This window comes from Urocampus carinirostris, chromosome 3 (assembly GCF_059441175.1).
Source record: "Urocampus carinirostris isolate Australia breed hairy pipefish chromosome 3, RoL_Ucar_1.0, whole genome shotgun sequence".
Classification (NCBI taxonomy): Eukaryota; Metazoa; Chordata; class Actinopteri; order Syngnathiformes; family Syngnathidae; genus Urocampus; species Urocampus carinirostris.
The window spans coordinates 30,217,540-30,235,968 of NC_142351.1; the positions used below are offsets into that span (position 1 = coordinate 30,217,540).

Here is an 18,429-nt window from a genome sequence, read left to right on the forward strand (position 1 = left end):
CTTCAGTGGGTAATAAACCTCTACAAGGCACGCACTTCGAATTCTACTGAATACATTTCAAATGGAATGATTATACAATGTACACTTGTGGATTAGGATTTATATCTTAAAAAACTGTGTTGGCCAGGGCGATTTGTGGCCCGTCAAATTTTATAGCGGCCCACAGTGCACACCAAAAATTAAATGAACTACTGACAAAAAGTGTCAAATACATTTTTATGTTTTCTAGTACGTCAGGCTGTTTTTAATCACCCCAAATCTTGTAAAATGCCAAACCAAGCTCACAGATTGTCAAGTCACATTTATTTGAGATAGCTCTTTAGGTCTTTTTAAAAAACAAAAAAAAAGAAAGAACAAATTATGGTATTTTTGGTGAAATAGTTTGAAAAAGTGGTTATTTCATCCTTCAATATTTCTGGATACGACCTTCGGAGGAATAAGTTTGGACACGCGAGCTATGCTTTAGAACAGGGGTCGGGAACCTTTTTGACTCAAAGAGCCATAAAAGCAAAATATATCAATTTTATTTTGGGAAAGAGCCACACCATATATTATGAGACAAATGTACTAAATTGCTAAACCCGCGCCCCAGACAAAAGCTTAGTCTTCAGCACATTTATTTTTGATGATTTGATAAAAATTGTGAAAAGAGAATAATGCCAGAGCCCGTTTCCCAAAATCAACAATCATACCACTTTAAACCTGTCTCTTTCTTGCAATTACTTAAGATCGGTTAAACTCATTTTGACCCTTTTTTTCATTCATATTGGTTTCAAAACCAGATGCAAGCAGTTATTTTGTAAAAACGTCACAACATTCTGCAAACAGGGAGTCTGATGTGCTTATTTATGGCGCAGGGCGAGAGATGGGAGGGAGTGCTTGCACTTTTTGCATAGCTCCACCCATCCCTCCCACTCACCCAATCAAAAAACTTTAGGTTCTCTTCCGGTGTTTTGGCGTATTTACAGTTTGTTCTGTGGATTCATCATAAGGTATCTGAACACTGAAGACAGATAATATAGTGATGTTTTATATAACGGATTAATTAGCGTTGTACAGCCAGAACGAGGTTTTTTTTTTTTTTTTTGTGACACCTTGACTGTAAATTGTAGTGAAAAATGTGCCCTATATATACTGCGAAGTACTGCTCCATTGTTAACTTTGGTATGGCTCTGCGTGTATCTGAACAGGATTAGTAGTTTATGTTTTGGACGAGATGGAGAAAATTTGCATGCGATCAAATTTGTCTCTGAGCCACAGGTACTCATGGAAAGAGCCATATATGGCTTGCGAGCCATAGGTTCCCGACCCCTGCTTTAGAACATCGGGAACCTTTATTACTCAAGAAGCCATAAAAGGAAAAACAAAATTATATATATATTATTATTATTATTTTTTTTTTTTAAATTTGAGAGAGCCACACAGGGGAATCAAGCTAATTTAGCTCAAGTGTTACAAACTAGGAAAAAGATTCTTACAGGGGCCAAACTATGTGTGCCATAGCTGGGGGTCTTCTAGGAGGCTCACAATTAAATCATGAGTCAGGGATATAAAAATTTGATTACAAAACTCAAGTTGTGTTTTTTTCCCTAAGTATTTATTTTTTCTCAGTATTTATTTGCTGTTTATCAACTGTGCATTTGTAAAAAAAATGTTACTAAAAATTAATTTAAAAAAGAGATAAGCAAAACAATTGAATTAATTTCCACTGCAGTTTATTTAACTTGGGGAAACTCATGGAGTCTGGAAAAGTATAAAAATAGCGCACAAGCACCAATTTAAATGATTGATTTAATTATTCAAAAGTCTTTCTGCTTTTTAGTTTTTTATGAAAATGTTTATGTGAATATGGGAACTTCGCTGTTAAAATTCATATCTATTATAGAAAGGAACTAAAGCTTCTTTAAACTTCTGATAAGATATTCTTTAAAATTGCCTTAAAAACCGCGCCTGTGACTTTAATTTGAAGTAAAACAACACCGGAATGGCTTTGGTGAGATCTAGTGAACATATTAAAAACTGCAAATCATTATTTGTCCCTCTTTTTTATCTTAAACATTTCAGGATTGACTTGCAGGTCACATAAAATTAAGTTTGGTCACATTTGGCTCGTGGATCATGAGTTTGACAAGTGCAATTTTAAGATAATAAGCATTCACTATGGCCACATGGAGGCTCATTTGAATTTAAATAAAACATGACATCCCTTTTTTTTACCTTGTTTTTAAATGTCCTGATTATTTTGTATAGATGATTTTAGTTGAGGGCAGCACGGCGGCGCAGTGGTTAGCGCGTGTGCGGCACAGTTCTAAGTTCTTGGGAACCTCCTGTGTGGGTTCAAATCCAGCTACCGGACTTACTGTGCGGAGTTTGTATGTTCGCCCCGTGCTTGCGGGCACTCCGGTTCTCCTCCCAAATTCCAAAGACATGCATTTCAGGTGGATTGGCCGGTCCAAATTGTCCCTAGGTGTGAATGAGTGAACGAGTTGTCTGTCCCTGTGTGCCCTGCGATTGGCTGGCAACCAGTTCAGGGTGTCCCCTGCCCACTGCCCGATGATTGCTGGGATGGGCTCCAGCACCCCGCGACCCTACTGAGGATAAGCGGTGCAGCTAATGAGATGAGATGAGATTTTAGTTGATACAAACGTACTTAAAGTGATTCAAGGGGCAGAATTAAGACCATTATTTTGTTAAAAATAATGTCAGCATAAATCAAGAGAAAATACTGCATTTGATAATATGCTGTAAAAACAAGGCGTTCAGTCCGATTGCGCAGAAACATTGCGGTGTGCAACAGCGCACACACGAGCACATCCGCATGCGCATCCACATGCATGATTGGTAATTTTGAACTTTTTAAAGCATTCATAATGTTGATGTATTAGTGCACTGGTGCTGGACAGCTAAATACACAAAGAGGAACATCGCTTGAAGAAAAAGAGAGCTAAAATATCTCATGTAAATGTACCTTTGCAGCTTCCTTTGGAAGGTCGAACGGTATGCGCTGGCGGATTTTGGGGGGGAGCTGACTAAGCACCTCAGCCTTAAGGCGACGGATCATGATCTGGCTCAGCCGCTGGTGAAGCTCCTCTAGGTTGGATGCTCCCCGACAATCCCACTGCCTGCGGGGTCCAAAGTACCTGCGAGAGAGGAATTAAGAGTTGAAAAGGCAATACAAGCTGAAGAAAACTTCCTTAAATAGACTTATTTAGAAAAGCATCCTCAAGGAGTCGTTAAACACATTTAAAAATCCCCACCTGGGAGCTGTCTGACACTACAACAGTCTTACTTTGCAAACAGTGAAAAAAAGCTCTACTCACACAGTTGGGGATCTGTATTTTTGGTGTCAAGGCAATTTGCAAAGCTACAAAGTAGTCTTTTGTCTTGAGGCCATTGAAAACTTTAACAATTTGTCGTCCAACACGGGTTTTAGAATAAAAGTGGCCTCGTAGACAAAGGCTGGTTATCTGCCATTATTGTTGGCTGTCAAAATGAACAAGGGGTTGCCAAAATGTAGTGCTTTGCTCTTTAGCGTTTTCAGATGGGAAATAGAAACAAAAATGTCCTGGCTGTTTGAAATAGTTTCATCAGTATGAAAGACTGGATGCTGATAAGTCATTATTTTATGCTTATCCATTGCAGTAAATACCAAATGACCCAAGTGACTTGGAACTGGCCCATAACATATTTTTTGGTTGAAGAAAAAAACTCCTAAGTATGAATACTAAAAGTAAAACAAATACTTACAAAAATATGAACTCAAATACAAATACTTTTCCATATCAACAAATAAAATTGTTGAATACAACCAAATATGACCCCGGGAAATTTCGGCAATAATTAGCTCAGGAGGTAGAGCGATCGTTTTAAGATTAAGGGATCCCAGTTCGAATCCCGGCTTGTCCGTGTTACATGCCGAAGTGTCCTTGGGTAAGACACTGAAACCCCAATACCCCCAATAAGCAGGTTAGCGCCTTATATGGCTGCACAGATCACGGCCGCCATTGGGAAATGTGAAGCACAATGTAATGAATGTTTGGGAAGTCATTGACTTGAAAAGCGCTATATAAATGCAGATCATTTCATTTCATTTCATTAACATTCTCAAATAATAAACAACATGACGCCTGAACACAAATATTCCAACAACAAAAAGCACCCTGGAAAGAAAATAGGATACTATCTTATCATTTATGAATTTGAACCAATGTTATAAATTGTGAGGCCTAAATCCTGATGCCATTTGCTCCCACCCCTATCAGTGTGAATAAGCCTCGGTGCCTTGCAATAATCATATTTTATTTCTATGATTACTTATTTGGTTTTATGTGTATTTCAGCCATTGAGTGTGTGTCTGTGTGTGTGTACGCGTGTGTGCGTGTGCATTAGGTGGGCAATAAGGAGGGGATTTTATTGTCTTTTTGTTGACTGGATAAGGAGGCCCCAGGAGGTGTTCCGGTCATGTCCCACCGGCAGGAGGTCTCGGGGATGACCCAGGACACATTGGAGAGACTACGCCTCTAGGCTGGCCTAGTAATGTCTCGGGATCCCATCGGATGAGCTGGATGAAGTGGCGATGGATAGGGAGCTCTGGGCTTCTCAACTGAGGCTGCTGCCCCCACGACCCAAGCCCAGATAAGCAGAAGATCAATGTACGGATGGATATTTTTGACTGAATGTTGCCTAAAAAGTGCTTCACAAATAAATTTGATTTGATCTGATGGTCAGCAAAGAATAAACAGAGATGTGCTTACTTACTTTAGTCTAACAAGTCAAGTCAAAACCAAGTCATTTTTATTTGTATAGCCCTTAATCACAAAGAGTCTCAAAGGGCTTCACAGCTTATCACACAGACTATTTTTTCAGACCATTATTACAACATCCCCTGATCTGGAACCAACATGAGGGCAAGGAAAAACTCAAAAACCTCAACATGAGGAAAATGAAGAAACCTTGAGAAGGGACCGCACATGTGGTATCCCCCTTCCAAGATTACCAGACAGCAAAGGATGTTGCAATCACAAATAATACAGAGATATTGTCCACGAAAAGTATAGGTTATTCATAAGCTATAGGGTAGAAGTGAGTTTTAAGCTTAGATTTAAACATTTCCACTGAGGTTACAAAATGATTAAACACAACACTTGGGTTACCTAAATGATAAGGTGATCATTTGTTTTATAATCTATAGTGTTAACTTTATGGTGATAAACTTATCTCATCAGGGTGTAGACTGTCCTCGCGTAACACATAAAGGTATGTCGTAGTAGATACGATAATAAATTAATCAAGGAGCTGTGTGTAAATATAAGGGTTCAACTAAATGTTTGTGTCTGCAGCTCTGAATGCTATTCCATTGACATTTTGACGTATTTAGCACTTAACTTTCTGACTCTGACCATTATTGGGGCGGCAGTAGCTCAGGAGGTAGAGCGATCGTTTTAGGATTAAGGGATCCCAGTTCGAATCCCGGCTTGTCCGTGTTACTTGTCGAAGTGTCCTTGGGTAAGACACTGAACCCCCAATTACCCCCAATAAGCAGGTTAGCGCCTTACATGGCTGCACAGATCACGGCCGCTATTGGGAAATGTGAAGCACAATGTAAAGCGCTTTGGGAAGTCATTGACTTGAAAAGCGCTATATAAATGCAGATCATTTCAGATCATTTCATTTCATTTCATATAAACAAATTAGCATGGTCCATCATTTAATAAAGAAAGGAAGTAAGGTATTGCTTGCCCTAGTCAGTGAAAGATTAGTATTAATGCACAGGCTTAGCAAAAATGTGCAGTATTTAAGTGTTATTGTTCTTTTATTTATATTTTTGTGCTCTCATTTCCTGGTGCTGATTCTTTTGTTGCAAACCCGTTTTGTTTTTTTAGTCTCACATTTTTCAGAAGCATTTATTAACAAATATTACCATTGGTAATTTAGCTATGGATAACAAAGTAATTGAGCAGATTGACAACAAAATGCTGACCCCCACTTGAGGGAAAATGCCAATTAGGACATGTTTGGACTTGGGCTTAAATTGACAGTATGTTCCACGTCATACTTTCCTCTTATATTCTTGACCGCAAAGGTCGTCGGGGCACCATTTGCTGTGGTGTGTCTTGGACAAGTACAGCCTGGCGGCATCCATCCCTCTGCAGCCCACCACCAGCCCTTACAGTGACCAAATGATTAAGGTGCTGTATCTGAGTCAGATCAGGAGGCTATTCCTGCTACTTATAGTCATAGAAACCAGTACTGCTTTCCAATAAATCAGAAGTAAGAGTAAGGCATAAAAATTAAGGAGACAAATTATAATGAGTATTTCAATTTATTGATATTGAAGAGTATTCAGTGATGCATGTGTATCCAGAATCAAGACTTAATTAAAAAACTAATATCCAATAACAATGAAAAATAAATTATCAATTATTTGAAAAGAATGTCATTCAAACTGAAATCTCATTTGTAAACACGGAAAGCACATTCAAAGGAAGACGGAATAATAATCAGCACAAACACACAAGTATAACCAACATTGCACGATCACTTTGTCGGAAAAGTGTTAAAAAAAAACAAGACTTTGAGCAAAATAAGGCTTTTTAAAAAAAAATTAAAATGTGTGTAAAGACCAATATCTAAATCATGTTTAAATTTAATAAAAAATATATATGTATAATAATAAACAAGAGCTATTCTAGTAATCAATTGGCACACACATTAGGAGCTTTCTTAAAGAAGGCAAATACATTTATACATTGTTAAGTTTATTTGTTTTCATTAAGTTTATTTCTTAATTCAGGTATACAGAAATTTGCCATTTGTGGGAGACAGGAGTCAAGGTACGACACAAATGGCATTATTTGATGGTCGTTTAAAAAAAAATTGAATACAATAAATCTGACTTGTCCCCCAAAGGCAAAAAGAGAAAGCCGACTCGAATATCTATATTTTATAATGAAAAAAATCCATCAAACACCAAAACAACAAATTCACTGCTTGTTTTTGATTTGTAATTGACTCATTCTTACCGGTAATGGGCGTTGCAGTATTTCTTGGCGTAATCAGTCCAGGTTCCAAACATTTTTGGGTAAAGAGCATCAATTTGCATAAAAAGCTGCAAAATACACACACACGCAAATGTTGATGGCCTAACATTATGTCCAATCAGACACAAGTCTAGGCAATTCTCAATAAACATTCTTATATCTCACTTAGTGCATCTTTGGTGATGATGTCATTTACTCAAAAGGAAAAGAAAACGTTTGGGAGATGATCATTAAAGCAAAAATTTGGAAAATAAATAATGTTATCGTGCAATCCTATAATACCACTACGGATTGGCAAAAGTTAAAGCACCCACATTTGTCCATTTTTTAATCCACCTAGTTCAATGTCATTAACAGAGGGAGGAGATTTCACTAAGAAAATTACCTTGGCCAGGACATATTCATAATTCTAAAGAAGTGTCTTAAATGGTCGCATGTTCTCAATTGTTGCATTGAGCTGCTTTAAATGCTGCCAGAAAAGATTTATTGTAATGAAAATGTAAAGGCACTGTTTAAAATAGTCCAGTAATAAGATTTTAATCTTAAGAAGGATGCCTCTCTTCTTAATAAACTGGCTAGGAAAGCGAACTCTGTTGTGGGCAAAGAGCTGGACAGCCTAACAACAGTAACTGAGAGACGGGCACTGGAAAAGCTGCGGTCAATCACGGACAATCCATCGCATCCACTACACAGCATTATCTCCAGACAGAAGAGCAGTTTCAGCGACAGACTGCTGTCACTGCCTTGTACTACGGACAGACTGAAGAGATCTTTTCTTCCTCATGCCATGAGGCTCTTTAACTCTAACCGGCAGAGTAAAAGCCCACAGTAAACCACACCACCTACATTGCATATTACCGAATCTTATTGCAATATGTATTCTGTGTAGCACTATTTAGTTATTCTATATAACACGCTACAGTGGGCATTTGCACGTCACACTGGGTATTTGTATATTGTATTCTTTTTGCTTTATTAGTGTAATGTTCTCAGCTCAGGGATGCTGCTGGAAATATGAATTTCCCTTCGGGGATGAATAAAGTATCTATCTATCTATTAAGTCCGGTAATCAATTTTTCTGTATTTGCAGCACTTTCTGTGCTAATCACAGGTAATCAGCAGCACTGTGAGAGCTCTATTCAGAATGCAGCACTTGTTCATCATTGGCTTTACAGACACCCCCAATCCTTCTTCACGCTGTTGATATAATAGGTGGGTGGAATGAGGGCACATCACGAACGGTGCGGCTTGCCCTGAGCTGTGCACAAACCTGATGTCAGCCACAGTGAGTAATGATGGCAGTGCAATGAAGACTGACAGAAAAAAAAGGACTGAGTTTATCCAATTTATGCTCTGGATGATGAAATGTTATACGCAGTTTGGGATTTTAGCATTGGAGTGGGAGTCGTGTCTAAAATCTAACCTTACCTCTACAATGAAGACCTAATAGCTCAATGATGAGTCTTTTTTGGAACAAGTGAATTTTCTAAAACTCATCAGACCGCTTTTCAACAAACAAGTAAATATTCAAAAGGTAAAATAGAATAATTCACACAGGAATTACTTTACAATTTCATTTGTAAGATAGGTAAAAAGATTTAGGTCTCTTAAAGCGCCTGTGCTGGATTACAAAATGTGCTTCAGCCCTAATGGTAATTATGAGACTATAAGAAAGCTTTAATCAGAAGCAGGTTATAATGGCACAAAAAATAAAGTCAAACAGCCCTTGCACGGACGACAACCAAAACAAATACCACAGCTCGTAACTTTAGTGGCTTGTTACATAGAAAATAAATTCATTATTTAAATATGACTCTGAGCAAAGTCAGAAAAGTGCAAAGAAAAGCTGATCACCAGCAAGTGCTGTCTGGATTTTTATCGTGTCCAGAAAGGGAACGTTAACAGCTAGGCTAACAACTCTTAAACAACCACTGCCGAATAAGGCTTGTTACCAATGCCATATCCATTACCCATTAAATAGACGACTTGGAGCTACTACTCGGGGAAAACCGCTACATTTTTGACTCTCGTATTTTTCACAAAGACCTTGCAGAAGTCGCGGTTACCGGACGCTAGCGTGTAGCTAGCTAGACTCTTTCTAAATCATTTACTTACACTGAAAAGAGTAGCCATCTAATTTCACTGTACTTTAGTAAAATGACAATTAAGACTATTCAATTGTAACTCTGTTTTTATTTGTAGATCTATAGTTGTTTTGTTAACGTTGTATACTCTGTCTCTAAGGACATCACCTCGAGCTAAGTTTGCATGTCACTATGTTTAAGTTCTCCCAAAAAACAAAGCAAGCAGAGAAATGCACTTTTCTTGTAAAATCAAAAATCGCATCGAAATTGCAATACGAGTCTGAAAAATGACAATTTGTTTATTTTTCCAAAAATTGTGCAGCCCTACTGAACAAAGTATTTTACACATTTTTCTACGGATATGTCTAGACGTATTCTCAAGTGGCCATTAGTGACGGCATTAGCTCAGGAGGTAGAGCGCACGTTTAGGGATCAAGAGGTCGCAGGTTTGATTCCCAGCTGACGTTGCTATCGGTTAGTTAGTGTGTAAAAGGGAAAAGTGTGAAGCACATTGTAAAGCGCTTTGGGAGGTCTTCATTGACTTGAAAAGCGCTATAGAAATAAATCGGATGGCACTGTATGGTCTAATGCACAGGCGTCAAACAGGCGGCCCGCGGGCCAAATCAGGCCCACTAAGGGATTGAATCCGGCCCGCGAGACAACAACCAGAGAAGCGCAAGAGAGAAACAAGCTGCAGGTTGAAATATGTCAACTTGATGTTGCCAATGCCTCTCACAAAGACACTGTACTTGTATTTATTTCTCTCTCTCTTTATCTCTGTCTTTCCGTCTCTTTCACTCTCCGTGTCTCTCTTTTTCTCTTCCTTTGTTGCTCTTTGTCTCTTTCTCTCCCTGTGTCTTTTTAACTTATTTTGCTCTAATTTCCTTTTTTCCTTTTCTCTTTCTCTCTTCCTACCCTTTGCGCTTTCTTTTCTCTCCTGTCTTTCTATTTCTCTTTGAATTTCTTTATTCCTCTCCCTTTCTTTCCCCCTCTCTCATGATTTCTCTTTTTTATCTCTTTTGTTTCTCACTCTCTCCCTCTCTCTTTGTCCTGTCCTCTCTCCTTTTCCCTCCCTCTTTCTCTTATTTCTTTATCTCTGTTTTATTTTCTCTTTAATCTACTCGTCCGGCCCCCGACAGAATGTTTGTTCTATCGTGTGGCCCCAGAGTTAAAATGAGTTCGACACCCCTGGTCTAATGCAAAAGAAAACCAGTGCCAAATGCAGCAAGATGGTAAAAAAAAGCGCCGACTACTCTGTAAGGATTACGCTATGTAAAAGAACTACAAATATCTCGACCCATGAATAAATATAAAATTTAACATTGGGATAATCGTTCATGTATTTTTGCCCATTATTCAAATCAATGTTTTTTTTATTTTACGGAATGGAAGTTGTTTGTACCACTGGGAGACACTGAATATTACAATGTCCCTTTAAAATCCAATGGCAAAATTGCAATTACGTTAAATACCGAATATTAGGAATACCTACAATGACGATTTCATGAAAAGTATGTAATGGGCTGACAGTTTGTAGTTCTTTCTAAAATCCATTCCGCTATAGTGACACTTAAAGACAAGAGTTTGCAGCTGACTAGATATAGCACAGCTACATTTTAGTATCTCAATACAACACACAATAATATCATAAATCATTACGGAAAAGGAATGAATGTGTTGCTCACCAAACCGCATAGTCTCTAAATTCAATAGTTTCTGTCCCTGTGTGCTCTGTTATTACGTGTCTCATTTATTGCAGTGCATTCATCTCTCCATATTGGTCTCTGCAAATGAAGCTTCTGCTACAAAGGTTATTGGAATATACAAGATCCTCCAGGATGTGCGATGCTTGAGTCAATTAATTGTTTCAGGGTGGGAGGCTGGGCCTGGGCTAGTTCCAGGGACCAATACCGGGGTTCATTTTTGTGGCCTTCTGCGATCAGAATCAACTATTCTTCAACATATTTTTAAAACACGGGTCTTTGATTTTTTTTCTGGATGAACTGGCATTATTTATATTTCAAAAAAGAAAAGACACATATTTGGTCCCCGCATTAACTAATTGAATACACCTTTAAGTTTAAACCGTAATGTCTTAGCTCGTTGATGTCAATTTGGCTGTGGTGCGGGATCCAAACTTTCTCTTCTAAGGCAGGCCGGATCAGTAAAAGAATGTAAATTTAAATTTTTTTAAGCCTACCATAGTTTTTCAGTATTATACTTTATCATTCAGCCTACTTCAGTAGCCTACCCTACATATCGTATTGATGGTCGACAAATAATTTCCTAAGCATGATTATTTTCAAGTTTGGCATTGAACGCGTTAACTGATCTATTTTAACAGTTGCATGAATGCAGTTTTACACCTGAACCAACACACCACGCCACATGAAGTGGAGGTTGTGAAAAATATATTTTTGGTCTTGATTGTCGTACTGGTTCTGAATTAATAAGAAAGAAATACAAAATAAAATGTTTAGCATTGCATGGACAGTAATATTAGATTACATCAGATCAAACTACTGGGCTGTGCCTGCAAAAAGCTGATAGTGTATCTTTACATGCCCACTAGCGGTCAGAGGGAGAATTTGGTTTGCATTGATATTCAAAATTATAACTTTTGAAAGACATGATCTACAAACCTGCTTCTTTTTTTGACATACTTAGACAATTATTGGTGGACCGGATGAAATCATCCAACAGGTTGACCCTATGTTTGACATGCCTGCCTTACCTCTTCTGGACGGCCTAGCGCAGGTGTACCAGTGAGGAGGATGGTTCGCTGGGCGCTTCTAATAAGAGGCACCAGGAGTTTAGTCCGAGCAGAATTCCTGGATTTAAGGTAGTGAGATTCATCCACCACAACCACTGAAAAGCACTGCCTGCTAAGAGCCTCCAATAGGAGGCGTGCATCTGTAGTGAGAAGTCCGTAGCCAAGCACCGTCACCTTGCTGCTAGCAATACCCCTGCAAGGAAAAGGAATATCAAAATCTTTATTTACCTAGGTACAGTCATTGAAGAAATTGCCAAGCGATAAAACTGGCGGACATGTTTTAGTACTAAAAAACAGAAGGACAGTCAAAGAAGTTGTTTGATCACAAAACAGGAGCACTTAACAAGCATAAGTCAAAGTATAACAGAATGCTCAAGATAGCATTGTTTCACATGAGTTGAATAAAGTTATTGTAAAAGTCAAGTTTAAAAATCCTATTCATTCATCAGGATAAAATGGTGCAACTTTTAAATTAAGGGCCTGGGGGGGGGAGAATTACAGCCTGCGGGGTGATAGTTTAAGACCCCACCGCAATATCAATGTTTTAAAAGGACAGTGATATTATTTAGCGCCTCCTATTGGTAGAAAGAAATATTCATTAAAAAGAACCACATTGATTTAAAAATAATCCAAAATAAAAAAACTATGATATAAACATGAATTTTTAAAGAATACCCAGTCAAGAAATTTGCATTTATTTTACATAACATAAACAAATTTTTGGCCATCTTGCTGCTGCGGGTACCCAACAACTTTAAAAAGGGCTGGGCAAGAAAATGTGAGGTAAAATTGTGCATAATGGTCACTTTGAGTCCCCATAGTTTTTTTTCCCCCTTACACTCGATTTTAGTTAATCACAATGCAACATCGTATAGTGGTCAAATAATATACATGGTCCCTTTAATGCAATGGATCTTAAATAGTGGGGTGGGCTCCCCTACGGGGATGTGCGGCATGGTCAAGGGGGGCTTGGGCACATTTGATGAATTCACATAATGCAAAAGCCCTCCCTCCTCAGCGCACAAATTAGCAAAACAAAACAAAAACACTCATATTAACTAATCAAGCAATTTACCAAAAGCGAGTGAGAGGACAAAAAAAAGCGTACATGCAAGCAAACCATGGTGTTTGCGATCTTTATTATAATGAGATATCTTAAGGTTATTTTGATAAACTTTGCATTTATAAATAAATATAAAATTATTCAATTTTTTTTTTAATAATACAAGTTTACAACAACCTGGTGGGGACCAATTAGACACTGTCGGCCCGCCAGAGACTTTTTATGGTATAGGAAACACTGTGGTTATTTTTTTTTCTGTGTTAAAGTTCCCTTGTTTTTTTTTTTTTCAATAATTGAATTTTCACATTATGAATATTATTAATACAATTAGTATGTAATGTATTACTGTGCTGAGTGTCTGCAGATGCCAAGTAAGACATGGCAGAGGGCGATAGTGAGACCAAGTATTCTGATTTTCCACACACCTCAGCCCCAAACAATAGACATAGTTACAATATTAGCAAGCAATCAGCAAGCATCCAGGATTTTTTTCTTCTTATTTCATTGAATTTTTGAATTCTCAAAATAAAGGATAACCTATGTAATTATACTCTTATTCAAAAGGAGCACAGACTTGATTTGTAAATTAAGGTTAAATGAACTTTTTTTCTACGCTACATTTATATCAATTGCTTTCTTCAGATGATTATTAAGATAACAGTTCATTTAATTGTAAATCTGACTGTGCTTTATCAGATACGAACCTCACTGCATGTTGCGGAGTTCAACCAAGATAAACTGCTGTTTCTCGATGTGTAATGTATAAATGCAGCATGCATGCAGGAAGGTCCTTATTTTTTGTTTGTGTAGTGAGGCCAAAAAGTCATTGAATGCAAAGGAAAAAAACAACTGTCCAACTAAGAATAAATTACTACGTGGTGGCAATACCGTCTGAATGAGAATGAAGGTGAGCTTAAAAATATGTATTCAAGTTTGGGTTAATATCGTGAAAGTGTTTTGTTTTTTTTTCCAAATAAAAATCTGGATCCAGTCATTTTTTTCAGAGAAAATACTCTATAGGGAAGACAGGGCACCGTTCTAACAAGGGGACAGTTGTAACAGTCAATGTTTGACCAATTGGAAGAGAACTTTAATGAAGCCACTAATATAGGATATCCCCCTTTACATTCTGACCTCACACAAGACATTTGAAGACTCTTAAGTGACTTTATCTCAATTTTATGGTCAAAAAACACAAGAATTCAAAAGTTTTCTTTATCAGCTTTTTCTTTCATGTCAAGTATGCTAAAGATTGACACATTTTTGACACATGGCTCTAATGTCCAAATTAGTGGCTTCAATCCTATGTGTTTTTTATGCTAACTAAAGACCACATGGACAAAATTGTAGCATAATGATGGCGGATAGGTACGGGGACTGTTGTAACGCATCAAAAAATGACAACATATGTATAATCTGTATGGACAAAAGAAAGGGCACAGAAAGTAAAGAAAAAAAAAAGAAAAGTGGGTGTAGTGTTTTGATTGAATTTGTCCAAGAAGGCTTCACCCCAGGCACTGGCTTATACATTTGCCACAACTGCTTGTCAGACTGATAAGCAATGCTGTCCATATAAAAGGATAAATACTTTGTTCGATTTCATGCTCTTCTTATTGTATATTTTTATTGAATAAGGAGTTCTTCAAATATTGGACCATCTGAAGCTTATTTGTAATAATAAATTGAACTGTAACAACCTTCCACTTGCAATGTTAACCCGTACCCAGTTCAGTTGCCTCACTGTGTATCTCTCTGTTTGAGAGACTGTCAAATTAAAGTACCATGTGTAAAGGTTTGAGAGGACTATCATAAAACATCATAAAAAGGGGTGGGGAAAAAAGTGTTATGAATGTTCCTAGGTAACTGATGATGCCTGAAAATTATTGTTTTTTCCATTCAATCTTCATTCTAAGGGACTTTTATACAATAAATTTGTCCTTTGTACCCATTGAAAATTAAAGGGACAGTGTAATATTTTGTGTCTTCTAGTGGTACAAAAACACTTTCATCCAGTAAAAGGAAGAACAAATACATGAATTATCATACCAATGTTAATTTTTATTTAAAAAAATAAACATTCTCATCTAGTTGTCAATTATTACACATTGGGGACTTAAATATACTGACAAAGCAATTAGAATGTATTACTTTATGTTTCTGGTCATATTAGAATATAATTGTTGGATTTTTAGTTGGATTTTTTAGCTATATGCATTATTTTAACAAAGTCCAATTTTCGATCGGTCCGGCACTCAGCCCCCCATCCCTTTGACCTTGACTCTTTACTTTGGCACCTATACCATTCCCATGGTTTGGACAGGGTAATTGTTGTTGTCATTCTGAGTATGGAGTATTGGGTTTTTGATGATTTAGCCCAAGCCCTGCAGTATAACAAATTATGGGGGTTCATGATCATTTTAAATTGCACTGTCTGTATTCTCAGAATGAATTTTAGTCATTAACTTGTCGATTTCATACACCTCACAATGTGCAGAGGCATTTTTACGAATAAAATTATGTATTTTCCTTGATCCTGCACTTAAAAACAAACAAATGTATTAAATAATAAATAAATGCTAAAAGGTAATGTGATTTTCTGGATGAGTTAAGATGACCTACATAGTGTCGCTCTTGTTTTCAACCAGGTTGATGTCACCAGGCTGCAGCTCAGGGATCCAGCGTTCCAGCTCCTCGATCCAGGGATATTTGAGGGATGAGGGCACCACCACCAGGAGGGGCCACTCTGTCCTGTAAGCGTATGCTACAGCAATGGCTTGCACAGTCTTGCCAAGACCCATCTGGGCCATCCAAATCAGAGCACAGTGAAGGGGGAGAAAAACAAGTCATTTATGATGCAGCTATTTAGTAAATTGCATACGACAACTGATCAGATAAGTGTAATAGGGACAAGAAATGATTCTTCTGTCAAAAACAATTAGGGAAATGGCAGTGTAGCACTAAGATGAGAAATTTATTTGGAAGAATGGAAAATAGATGTCCTTAGCTAGGTTTGTGTGGGCTTACCTCATCAGCGATCATACATCTGTAAAACAAAAAAGAAGATTTAAAAAAGAAGCACTGTAAAACATATGTTGTTTTTGTTTTCATGTCTGAGTTTATACACCTGCAGTGGTAAAATGCAGAATACCATGTCGATGTTAGTTGTATTTGCCGTACTTATAGGCAGTCCTAAAAAACCCACACTAGGCCAAAAAAATTGAAGGTGTACCTTATATAATACTAAATAAGGTGGATAAAATTGGAAATGCATGTTTACAATTAAATTACTACAGACATTAATTCTTGTGCCTTTGAAAAACATATTGAGTGGTCATTTGGTTACACAGTATAACCTACAATGACTGAAAATACATGGCGTTGGTTACTGCTATTCAACTTTAATGCAAAAAGATGCCTGGCAAAAGAATTTAAATTGTGTATGACTCAGCTAGCCTCCATCTATGACCCACTCAATCAGCTTTTCAAGTGAGATCTTTCTAAAGTGTGAAAAATATTCCTTTTTTACTGGATGTGAGTATACAGTCTGAAATAAATACAGTTATTAAATACACAAGTGTAATTTGACTCACAGAGAAAAAGCAAAAATCACTAAATGCATTGCTATGTTGTGGCACAGGTAAACTTTGAATAATATATGAAGGAACATAGCAAAACAATGAAACCATCAGCACATTCTGTAGCGTAAGCGGATCATCTTTGCCCAAGCAGTTTTGCTTGTGTTGTAATGACCCTTCACATCCATGCATGCCTCCCAATATTGTCAGCATCAGAACAGCTGAGTTCCTCAGACACGCGCTCTCATTATTCTTCCTTCCTCCCCTTCACTTCTCCCCCTTCTCCCTATCTTGCCCCATTTCTCTCTTTCAGCCATGGAACATGATTAATGTGCACCTTGCCACTAGTGGTTTTTCTAATTGCCAGCACACCAGCTCAGTCAGCGCATTGTCTACACACTTGCGCACATGCATTCGGTTCAGGTGTGTGATGGGGAAGAGAAGGTGTGCCAAACGTGTGAACGTATTCAAATGAACATACTATACTTTCCAGACTATAATGCGCACCTAAAAACCCCAGTTTGGTCAGGAATTTGAAAGTGAACCTGAGTAGGAGCATTGAGATTACAGATATGTTACAGCTAAACTAACAGTGGTTAAAAATGACATGGCAAGGTATAAGACTTTGTTCTCATTATCACACTATTTTATGGTGCCAAAACACTGATTTGAATCATGCATTCTAATTAAACAGGCTCTCAACTTCTTTAGAAACATTCATTGGCGAGGAGGTGGAGAAACTGTTTAACCTATCAAAATGCACTATACATACTTCACAATTGAATGATAGAGAACAAAAAGCTATACAAGTTCTTTAACGTGCGCATAGATATTTAACAGAGAGGTTATTGATGCACTGGCTAAGAAGTGGAGGGACTGTTTAACACTAGAATGCACTATGCAATTCAGTGACAGTGTGAGTAAAACAGTTTGATAATGGGATAAGCCCTAATTCCATTCAGTATGTCCTGGGTTAGTACACCTTTTTCAAGGCCAAATTCAAGCCAGTTTTCCATTTTCTCCAGTACCATTAAAAGAAGAAATCCGGTGGGAATCGGGTATTTTGCAGAGCTACAAATAAATCTGCGATTTACATATGCGATATTTAATCTTGCCTGTGCACTTATCAACCCTTATGGTTTTAAGATTTTAAGTGCCGGTAAATAGCAAATGAATTTGAGAAAAATCTCTCCACACATGGGTGTTGGGTAAAAATTACAGTAATATGTAGCTTACATTTTCAGTTACCGGAAGTTCTTTACATTCAAATTGACCACTAAAAAATACAACCATAATTATTTGCATGCCCCATTATAAATGTCCATAACTGACACATAATTCTTGCACTAATACATGTTTAATAGTGCCCATTCAGTTATAGCATGCATACGTCCTCTTGGGCTCTACCCGTAAGGGGTGTTGACAATGCCATACAAACTAATGCCAGCTGCTGCTAATCAAGTAGGAGGAAATCAAGCAATGGCAAATCGAAAACACTAGAGAGCAATGTCGTCCTTCTTTTTAAGCAGACATTGCAATACGTCTAAGCATTTACAAGAACTTCCCCCAAATCTAGCACTTTTCAGTCCTTAAAACAAGACATTAAATCTCGAGAATTTCATGGACCTGTACGAATGCGCATTATAATTTGGTGCGCTTTATAGTGCTGAAAATATGGTATTTTTTAACATGCACAGATGCACACAAATGCACGCACAAACACCCCAACACACACAGGCCAGTGTGTGTGCATCTAAAGCAGGTGTTTGCCATTTCTCAACACATTAATCATCCTCCTTTAAATAACCCGAGTGTCGTCTTGACGGTTTGAGACCACGAGGATGCTGCAGAGCTGTGGCCTGAAGACAGCACGATACTCGCCGCTGTGTCTTTT

General features: G+C 37.7%; 1 protein-coding gene across 5 annotated transcripts in view; it reads right to left on the reverse strand.

Moving 5' to 3' along the window:
- The window catches only part of zranb3 (zinc finger, RAN-binding domain containing 3), a 152,869-nt gene that overhangs the window by 115,817 nt on the left and 18,623 nt on the right, over positions 1-18,429 (reverse strand). For all 5 annotated transcript variants that reach the window (XM_088331362.1, XM_088331360.1, XM_088331363.1 and 2 more), the window contains exons 3-7: positions 15,985-16,003; positions 15,580-15,758; positions 11,859-12,090; positions 7,023-7,108; positions 2,969-3,140 (exon numbers count right to left, since the gene is read on the reverse strand). In XM_088331362.1, coding sequence (XP_088187488.1) covers positions 2,969-3,140; positions 7,023-7,108; positions 11,859-12,090; positions 15,580-15,758; positions 15,985-16,003 — 688 coding nt within the window. The remainder of the gene's footprint in view (positions 1-2,968; positions 3,141-7,022; positions 7,109-11,858; positions 12,091-15,579; positions 15,759-15,984; positions 16,004-18,429) is intronic.